General features: G+C 49.8%; 1 protein-coding gene across 1 annotated transcript in view; it reads right to left on the bottom strand.

Moving 5' to 3' along the window:
* Positions 1–6,732: 6,732 nt before the first annotated feature.
* LOC144728710 (protein cornichon homolog 3-like) overlaps positions 6,733–10,914 on the bottom strand; it is a 40,481-nt gene continuing 36,299 nt past the window's right edge. The window contains 2 exon segments of the mRNA XM_078608320.1: positions 6,733–6,762; positions 6,764–6,851. Of these exon segments, the coding sequence (XP_078464446.1) occupies positions 6,733–6,762; positions 6,764–6,851 (118 nt within the window).

Below are 10,914 nucleotides of genomic sequence, written 5' to 3'. Positions count from 1 at the left end.
GTTGAACTAATGCTGCTCAAATAAGTGGATCCCAGAAGGCCTCGTGGCTGATGGGATGTGTGAAGGCATGTTGTAACCATGTTTATGTTTACAGGTCCAGCAGCCACGTCATCAAAGATAAAGGTGCGGGCAACGTGCAAGCATGCGAACTCTTGACATGCAAACTGCAAGGGTGCTAGGCTGGCTAGGAGATGATGTCTCCCTCGGTTGGTAGGCAGGAGGTCGAGGGTCCGATCATGACCCTGACGCCTGCTGTATATTTGGAGTTTTCGTCTCTCTCCCCGTGGACTTTTCTCCGCGTCCTCCGGGTTGTCCCTCCACATTTAGAAACACGCGTTTAGAGTATTTGGTTACGAAACATGTTCACATGACAATCCACTTCGTTTAACTATAATTTGTGGCCAGGTCGTTTCTGAAAAGAACCGCATAGCTCAGTGGGCCTCACCTGGTGAAATAACAAGCAAACATACACCTCTCTTGAGTTCTCGCCGGTGAAGGTAAACAGAAACTTAACGTAACATTATTTTATTTAGACATATCAGGGAACCCAACACTTTTTTTTCTAACCACTCTATGTAAAACAGTTGTGTTTTTTTTTACTTTGTTTCGCCCTTAATTCGCAATTACCTGGTAATGGCTTAGTGTGTGCAAGCAATTTAAAGCAGATAAAATTCCACTGAAACAAAATAGTTTCCAACGTAATTACCATTAAGTGGCTTTGTAATCCAGCACTCTGGAGGTGGGGGCTGGTGGATCAATCATAGGCGACTCCTCACTCGCTGCGTCTCCGAGGCAGCTAATCAAGGACAGTACGTGACTTTAGCAGAAAAAACTAAGAGTATGAATCCTTGCAGTCGCGACAGCTTCAAATCTAGAATAAACTGGGTTGTTTGCCACGTGATGGTGGACTGCTATCCTGTGCCGCAATTTATTTCGACGTTTGCCAAGTATCCCATTGGTAGGACTCTCATGCAAATCAGGCTCAAGACTTAGTTGAGGCCAAGGAATTGAGGAGAGCCAAATTGATGCTCCCGAGTGAGTAAGGCCGACCTCCTCGTGTCACTGCCGTTATTTCAATTGATACACTTATATCGCGATTGTCACATCGCGTCTGTCGCTCGCGTGCGAGTGGTCTCATTGTGGTGGCTGAGATCCTGGGTTAGAAAGGGGGTTCTGGCCACCATCTGCGATGTTAGACAATTATGGGGTGATATTGGAAATGGACAAATATGTGGAGCAAGATGGGTGGTTCATAACTAAATTGACCTCTGTTCTGTATCTCAACACTCACTAGTCTCAGCCTATGGGCTACCCAAACCAATGTTATCCAAGCAGAGTCCAAACCAGGAAAGCCATAGACTCGAGACTAAAACGTGCTTTATTTATACGTTGCGATGTTCAACGAATGTGACTGTATTCATTGACTTGTGATTGTATTGGGGGGCTAGTTTCACAACAACAAAAGAAAACTCATCGAGAGGAGGGCCAAGGAGGTCCGGGAGGCTCAAGAGGTCAGAGCGCTGACCCGGCACCGCTCACAACCCCGGGGCTTGAATCCTCGTCTCGCCGCGCCGTGGCGGCAGCGGCGAGGGTTGGTGGGTCACCGCACGAATGTCGTGAAACTCCCGCATCCTGTGGGCGTCGTAGAGGAGGTCCCGTAGCCCTGCCCGCCAGGAGACGGCAGCACCGCGAACATGCGACACTCCACCTGTTCCATCAGTATGGGATCAAGTGTTTCTCCCTCGCACGAGTGAGTTTCCTCCGCGTGATCCGGTTTCCTCCCACATGTAAACACTTGTTAATTGGCCAAAAATACTTGATATGTAGAGGGCCGCAGAGCTTGGGCGATTGTTGACCGCGTGGCTGCCTTCAGGCTTGTCTGTGGTTCCTCCTCGGGCCGTTCTCGAACACAAATGGTGGCACGCCAAATCACGCAAATTGGGATAAACTTGGGGAGGGATATCACGAAACGTATGTTTTAAAAGAATGCAGCATATTCACTGCAGCTGCCAAATTGCAGCTCTGGGGAGAATAACGTGTTGGTTTGAAGGCCTCTATCCACACTGCATATATTCATGTTGCACTTCTTTGCCACCATCCGTAGCCAACCGTGCCAATCGGAGTTGCAGTGTATTATACCGCCACCGTAGTTTAGTTTGTTGTCCTTGCACGCACCTCCCATTCGCACGGTTGGCTACCTACGGTGCGAAAGAAGTTCAACATACATACATAGTTCAACATACATACATAGTTCAACATGCATACATGGTTCAACATACATACATGGTTCAACATACATACATAGTTCAACATAGATACAGAGTGTGCATGGAGGTGAAATTCCGCCCAGCCTTCAGGGCGCGCAGTCAAAGCCGTGAGGGGTGACCAAGATTCGTGAATGCAGCGCGCGATGATGCAGTCTGTCTCAACATGTGCGGTCTCACGCGACGTGCGCACATGATTCGCCAAGCGTGACCGCGGGTGACAGTTATCACGTGATAACAACAAATGACAGGGCTTTTACCACAGGATGGATTTCAAAGGCTGCAAAATAATTTGTTTACCTGGGTCACCGTTTTATGCTAATGGGAGTCCTGGGGAACACTGTGTGACCTCCATAATGCAGGTAATTTGGGTTAGATCGCGTACATAGAAATGTGCCGTTAACCCACCACCACCCGACACGAGCAGTTGGTGAGGGTTGGCGCGTGCCGATGAGTTGGGTCACCCCCCCACCCCCCACACCCCCACCCCCCACCCACCCCCGCCTCGAGGAGGCTCGGCCCGGACCGATGGGAAGTGGCCTCACAAGATGCCCTCAAAGCGCTTGCCCGACTCAGTTGGTTACGTACGGTGCGAAAGAAGTTCAACATAACAAAGAAGACAAAGATCTCCCGTCTTTAACAGACCATAAGAATAGCTGTTACCCTCTCTGGAAATCTTTACCAGACTGTTGGGGCAAGTGCTGCTCACGAGTGCCTGTGAAGGCCGGCACGGCGCACGAGGGGGGTGGGTGGGTGGCCAGCACCACGCGCGGTCGACTTTGTCTCCCCAGTGGCGACGTTTACACACCGCACCAGGTACTCATTCGAGGCTGAGTCGACCTAGGAGGGGGGCCCAGGACCGGTTCAGATAATGCGGGAATCGAACTCGGCTCGCCGGGGTTCGTCGCGCGGCGCTTACGAGGGATCGCGACGCGGGTCGTCATTGAGAGAGGTCGTGGGGACAGGTGCGGCCCACCCCGCCACTGCGCCCACGTGGCCTGACGCCCGCCGCCTGACGGCCTCACAACTCACCGCGCTGAGACCGGCGGTGGGCAGAGCTCGTGCGGTGAGACCCCCAGCGGAGAGCAGAGAGAGTCTGACTCAGCCATAAATCTCTCACCCCCCCGCCCCACCTCCCCGGTCACCTCTCTGCACCCCTGCAGGAACATAATCCATATGTCCCAAATTGACATTGCTTCAGCATTTAGCGGGGGGGGGGGGGCGCCGTGCACGCCCGGTGTGATCCAGGTGAGCCGTTGCGGCGCACTGGGAGCCGTAACATATCTAATTGCCCCTCGTAATGCCATCGCGGCGGAGCAGTCAACGGATCAATTGCGTCATTTATTCCGGAGCAATTTCTGAGAGTGAAATGTTTCTTTAGTAATGAATACCTCGATATGAAATGACAGGATTGGTATTAAAATTGTGCATTAACATTATTCAGCAAGTCACGCTTATTGCTATGAATTCCCTTGCGCCCGAATGTTCACAAGTACACCTTCAAAACATTCACACTCGGTGCCAATAGAGTGACGACAAAGTGATGGCATTCTTGCGGATTAGATGATATGGGGACTGCTGTTTGGCAAGTCCACCAAAGCAGCTGACCTGCGTGCCTGGTAAGCTGCCATAGAAATGTAGAATTTCCCCCACTGCCTCAGGGCCGGAAATGAGATATTTAAAAAAAAACAGAATCTTTATTTAGACTTGAGCTTTGACTTCGAAGTCACAAAAAATAATTTATTGAAACGTTCAAAAACAAGAACCTGACCCTCGCTCTCCGTTTCATTCTCGGGGTTGCTCATGGGCGGATTTACCTGGGATGAACCGTGCACACGGAAAATAAAAATAAAATATAAAATTTTGCACATGCACCCGGGTTTAATCGGCTGCGCCTCTACTCGTCGTGGGTCAACGACTCCACGCTTGGCAGCAAACACGTTGGCGAGTAAAACCGATTGCTTTAAGAAACAATAACAACACCCCACATTCGATGTCTCCACTCCCATTCTACGTCGGTACACGAGACGTGCTCCGTTGTCTGAGTGGCGTGCGCCGTGGTAATGCCCTGGAGACTTTGTGTGCTCAGCCCAGGCCACGACCCCTCCTCCCGTCATTACGCCGGACAATCGGGAGATGACCGTGGAAGCTGTTGGGTGTCATAAACGGGTCCTGACCAAATTAACAGAACAAAAACTGCACATATTTCAATAATAACTCTCAATAATGTTTTTTATATATATATATAACAACTCTCAACCTCTGCGAGATGGATGTGCAGTGGACAACCCTGTTGTTTCTTCACAAAGCCAGACGTGGGCAGTGAGTGGAGCACCGCCACTGCGCGTGCCCACCCAGCTCTCAAGGGAGGCTGCTCGCTTTCTTCGTCTGCTCACCGAGATATTGTGGTTTAACACGGAGGCTTTCGTGAACAATATCATTCATAATTGTTCTCTTGGGGGGGTCAGATCACGTAAATATGAATATGTCGTTAACCCACCACCATGGGATAACGAGACATTCATATTTACGCGACTAACCCAACAACATTTCCATTATGGATGTACTTGTAGTCGGTGAGTCAAAGTCTTTCCTGTGCCTTAACGAGTGCCGGGCATTGCTCATCTCCGTTGTCACTCCTGAGCCAGCGATGGGAACACGCGTTTAGAGTTCTGTATGTGGCTGTTATACATTTACACACCGTAGGCCACTTCGTTGAGCTGTCATTTGTGGCCATGCCGCTTCTGAAAACGCGCTATGTAGCTCAGTAAATCGTTAACAGTCAAAAAATGGAAATTGCCACCTTCCTATGGCAGGGACCAAAGTCTGTCCTGAATTAGCGCAACTTTTACCTTCCGAGGTTTGATGAGAGATCTACGGCGTTCCGGGTGATCTGGGCATTCGGTTGCTCCAATCTCTACAGCGACAGCCATCGGACGCCGCCCCGCACTGAAAGTGTGCTCGATAACCACCACGCCCTGACAGCTTGCGAGCTGACCAAAGGACGTCTTTGCGTATCGGCGCGCTTTTGTGTATCGTCACGTACAATAGGAATCGATTTAGCGATTGGTCAGGAAATGTAAGAAATAATTGGGCGCGCAATCGATCGCGAGCGTAAGGCAAATTGCATTTAAAATTAAAACATGACTCGCTGCATGTATAGACGGCATCGTGCATGAGATGTGCACCGCCTTCAATCGGATTGGCCGTGGCCAGTCCGCAAATAGAAATTAACACCATCACAAATGTCAGTGGGAGGCATCGTGAGTCTGTGGGTGTCCGTGTGAGTCTGTGAGTGTCTGTATGAGTCTGTGGGTGTCGGCGTGATTCTGTGGGTGTTGGTGTGAGTCTGTGGGTTTTCGTGTGAGTCTGTGGCTGTCCGTGTGAGTCTGTGAGTGTCGGTGTGTCTGTGAGTGTCTGTAGGAGGCTGTGCGTGTCTGTATGAGTCTGTGGGTGTCTGTGTGAGTCTTTGAGTGTCGGTTATGAATCTGGGGGTGTCCGTGTGAGTCTGTGTGTCTCTTCTGAGTCTCGAGACTATATATTTTTTAGGAGGGTCCTGCATTTGGTTGTGTTTGTTGCCCGTAATAGAGGTATAATTGGGGGGGTTAGATCACGTAAATAAATGTGTCGTTAAACTCGCCACCACCCGACACAGCCAACTGGTAAGGGTTGTCACGTAAACAGAACGTGCCAATTCGTCACCAGTACAGCACACCGGTGTGTTGGAGAGCCAAGCCACAGCATTTGCAATCTGAGTACGACGTTTCGCCGGTAATTACAACCAGCTTCATCAGGCGACAGCCAGATTTGTGGAGAAGTCCACTTGTTTCGTTCCTTATATAGAGGCGTAGATGTGGTGACCTCGCTTCTGCACTCTTGCGCAAAGTGGTGGGGGGGATTACTGAGTCAACGTACATTATGCATGTGCATCATGCGAGCCCTTTGATCTTGTCCTTCCTGTCCATTGTGTGTACTAAAATAGCCGTGCCAATGGTAATCCCTATTGAAGTATGGTGGCCTTTATAGGCATGCATTTAAATAATCTATTATCTGATTATTCGCTTCCACGCAGCACTAAGGCGGTAGCTATCCGAACGGTTAAAATTCTTTAAATTTCTTTCAATTTCGATAGATTCTCCAATTAGTCTTGGCCAGTAGTAGCTAGTTTTGCACAGAACTTCAACATTATTAAAATCGGGTGATGGCGGGTTTTAACGACACATTTATATTCTTTGGGTCTTTCGCTAAAGTCACGCAGGGGGCCTCTTGTTTCCTCCTGATGACGATCGCTTGTGTTGTGATCGAAACGTCGTAATTTTTTGTTTATTTTATTTGTATTAATTTAAACCTATCTACGTGACTTTACCGAGAGACCCACATATTATGAATTCCTGCAGTCACGAAAGCTTTAAGTCAAGATATAACACATTTATATATTTACGCGATATAACCCCGAAAGGAACCTCTATTATGGATGATGTTGGTCGCGATAGCATGCTACGTGTCAAACTGTATTGGTTGTGTTTTGTTGTGTTTTGGTCAATTCCATTGATGAGCGTTAAGCCACGTGGGAGGACGCCAGAGCACCTGAGGGGAACAAACAAAACATCGCTACGACACGACTCAAAGGTCCCCACAAATGGATTCAAGGTCCCACCTGCTGCCTCTCCTGCTATGTCCCGGCCACCTCGCAGCTCAGCTCCGAGTGAAACTTGTTTTGGTCTCGTGACAAAACCAATAGCGGAATCACAATCCCGTGCGGATGCCACAAAGTGTTGCGGCGACATCCATCATCGTGCCGTATTATGAGCCAGTGTCAATATGTCTCCCACGTTCACCTGCCCCGCACCGACCGGCATGGCGAAGTATGGTCAAGTAACCCCCAGCGACGCGCGCGGCGAGACCCTCGTCCGGCGGCTAGGTGCGGTGCGAAAGAAGTTCCACACGCGTACGAGGCGTCCTTAAGTGTGCACGCACGTGACTGTGAGCCCAGAGAAAGCCTCGACATTGCCCCTTTGAGAAAGGAAAGCGAGTGGCGCAGCTCCAGGACGCCGTCTCGTCCCGGCTGGCGGTTACTCACGACCCTTCCCTCGGTCGCCAGCCGAGGAGGGTGGCGGTGGCCGCCACCTGCCCACGGGAGCAAGGGGAGACGCCGCCGGGGCTAGTGGAGCCGCCCTCTCGCCTTGGGGCTCGTCGCTGCTCGTGCGCGTGGAGGGCAGCAGCGGAGCGAGCCTGGGGGGGGGGGTTGCCCACACCCCCCGGTGGGCGGGGCTACGAATTGGGGCCTCCTTGACAAACACCGTGAGATTTGTCTTCAATAACAACAACACGCATTTAAAACGCGGTTTAAATTAACGTTAATGAAAATGATTTCATTTACGTTCCGCGTTTTATTTTGATTGAATTCTAGTAGTCTTGAGGCCCCACCTGCACGGCTGAGCTGACAATGTCGCTACTCCGCCACTGGTGGAGGGGCAAAGGATCTCGAAAACCACATCGCGATGTTAATTGAGCACCGCTTTTTGAGAAGTCAGCATTGATTGTCATAAAGACTTTCCCCCGCCATAAGAATGTGGAATTTCCACCGATGGCTCAGGGCTATCAATGGAGACGAGTAGGAAGTCAACGGGCCCCGACGTGAATTTGTGGTTGAGCCAGGAGAGCCCCAACGGGTCTCAGGGATTCCTTGCACGGGAGGTTCAGTGCTGCAAGTTGAGCTCATCCATGCATTAATGGACGTCACTTGTTGTGGGAGGAAAGCAGTGGTTTTGGGTAATACTCACTCGTGCTAGGTCCCGACACACTCCGATGCTCATTTGAGCCAAATACTTTTGACATTTAACTTTCATGTTATCGTACATTTTGTCCTCGCTTTCATGAGCGAGAGATTATAAATAATGTCCCGAAGAGAGCACACGGAGGCACCGTCTCGTGCAGCCGGTGCTTTCTTTTCACCTGTCACCTGCCGCTTCGCCTCCTGCTGCGCGAAACAAACATTCGGCCAAAACTTCTGACGGGCAGAGGTGGGGGAGCAGGCAAGCCACCGCGCGGAAGGCGAGCGAGACCCGCGACGGAGAAAGTCACTTCTCCAAGTCCGTACGGAGACAGGGACCGACCCGGGGTGCCGGGGGCAGTGACCCACGCCGCGTCTCCATGGCCCTCGCCTCCCAGCGGGAGCCTCGGTATTGATGGGCGCACGTGGGGCAGTGGCACTCGGCCTTAATGAAGGCGACGCGTAATGAGTTGGGTGATTGGTCGGTTGAGAGGTTTTTTCGTGTGTTCGCGTGTGAGCGAAATGTCACCGTGGCTCTGGAAGCTCGTGGCGTAACACGAACTGCCACCCCGACCTCGGGCGACCTCCCCGTGACGACACCGGATGTCACCACCGGCCTCAGCACCCCACACGGTGCGGTGCTGCTGTTGATGGTTGGGAATTGAGCTAAATGTCACGTGGCCATCACACTTTCAAATTGAGTCTCACCTTAAGAATCTGCAAACATTAGCAGGGAGTGACGTCCCTATGGATCGACTGTTCCTCACCGTAGAAATGTTGAGTTTCAGCACAAATCATCAAGTCGCTGTGATTTCTATTGACAAAATGTGCCGACAGACATTCTGTCACGCAGGTTAAACACAAAGACAAATTAAACGTGTCTGGGTTTCTTTTGTTTACAAGTTATTTGTGAATACATTGGTTTTAATACAAATGTTGTACAAAGCACACTTAGACCACCCTGCAATTTTGTTGTAGGTTTTAAAAGCAATTCATTAATTATATATATACATCCATATACATGTCCGTTGAGATTAATGAAGCATTAGTAAAGGAACGATAGGTTGACCGCACACTTATTGATGGATGCCTGGTATTTCACGAGAGACTTAAGGATACATTAATTGCCTGGTACACGGCTGCATGATTAAAAGGCATCACCGCTGTAATTGACAGACATGTGAAGGGATAGAGATGCGTGGAGCTATAAACGCGCTATACACAGACGAAGTGTACTGAGGGGTTCCTAAGGGGACATCACCGCGTCCATGATCAAATCTACTTTTAAAAATGGGTATTCTCACATCGACACATGCGGTTGTGGTCATCCATCCCTCAATACACAGCGATATCGTCCTCTCCAGCTGTGCTGCACGCGGTCACTGCATCATCGCGCACTTGCAATGGGCTTCTGCGGCCGTCTGGAACGCTCTTCCGTCCGATAATAGAAAGCCACTGGGAGCTGTGCACGTGTTAATCTAAGTTGAAAACTCATTCCTTTAGGGTTGCGTTTCGTGTTTAGTTTGATGTCCTTCCCCCGCACCTCCGATTAGCAAAGTTGGCTGAGTACGGTGCGAAAGAAGTTGAACATACATACGTGGCCTGTAATCCAGCACTGTGGAGTACAGCAAGTGGACTAATCGCCATCTAGTGGACGGTGGATGACTACGACTCTCTCGTGGACGAAGTCATTTGAGTAGAATCAGCCCTGCTGCAGGAATGTGGAATTGCCACACTGCAAACGGTAAAAATTCATGATAATTGGTTCTTTACCCTTCTATCTGGCAACACAACTGACACCTTTTTACAAGGAGTCATGTTTGCATAGACCGCAATACCTGCAGTCATAATACAAACAAAAGAACATAACTCTGATAATGTGCACTGTCCTTAAAGTTGATTGATCCACACCCGAGACAGCTTTCCTTAGAGCCTAGTCTCATGTGGGTTGGACCAGATGACGCCAAAAGGCGCACAACTCAAAGACAATGCACCATCAGAGTATGAGAGCTCGGGGCAAGCATCTACACTATGGGAACCTCATTTGCCAGTAAAATATGATAATTGGTTCTTTACCCTTCTATCTGGCAACACAACTGACACCTTTTTACCAACTTTAAGGACAGTGCACATTATCAGAGTTATGTTCTTTTGTTTGTATTATGACTGCAGGTATTGCGGTCTATGCAAACATGACTCCTTGTAAAAAGGTGTCAGTTGTGTTGCCAGATAGAAGGGTAAAGAACCAATTATCATATTTTTACTGGCAAATGAGGTTCCCATAGGGTAAAAATTCACTTTTAATGTTTGTTTAGTTTCTACAGTACTCCTCAAATTGCAGCACATGAATGATATTACTTAGCGCGTGTCAAATCTGACACAAACCCCACGCCCCAATTAATACAGAACCCTCACCGCATCTGTTAATAAAGCCCTTGTCTCATACAATACGAAACCCTAGTCTCTCTCATCATAAATAATTCACAGCCCTTTGTCAATCCACTGCTGGATGAATGCCTCCTCCCCAGGTGGGTGTGTGTGTGTTAGTCATTGGGTTGTTATAACCATGCTTCGCCAGGCTGGTCTGCGTGGGTTGGTGAAGTCGGGGAGGGGGGGAGGGGGTGAAGAGCGGTTCAGATGCCACTCGCCGCGGACGTCAACCATGGCCGGGAGTTGAACTCAGGTGGGCGGGTTCCGTTAAGGACAATGAGCAAACCACTCTGCCACCCCTGCCCCTTCTCATTCGGGTGCCGCTTTGTGGCTCAGGGATCATCAGACAATGACGACATTCCCAAGATGCTCTGTTCAACACGGCACCGGACTGTCAAAATGAACACAAGCGTCGTTAACTTCTGCTCGATTCACGATCGACTACGG

This window comes from Lampetra planeri, chromosome 30 (assembly GCF_965212315.1).
Source record: "Lampetra planeri chromosome 30, kcLamPlan1.2.h2, whole genome shotgun sequence".
Classification (NCBI taxonomy): domain Eukaryota; kingdom Metazoa; phylum Chordata; class Hyperoartia; order Petromyzontiformes; family Petromyzontidae; genus Lampetra; species Lampetra planeri.
This window is presented reverse-complemented; position numbering and strand designations above follow the sequence as displayed.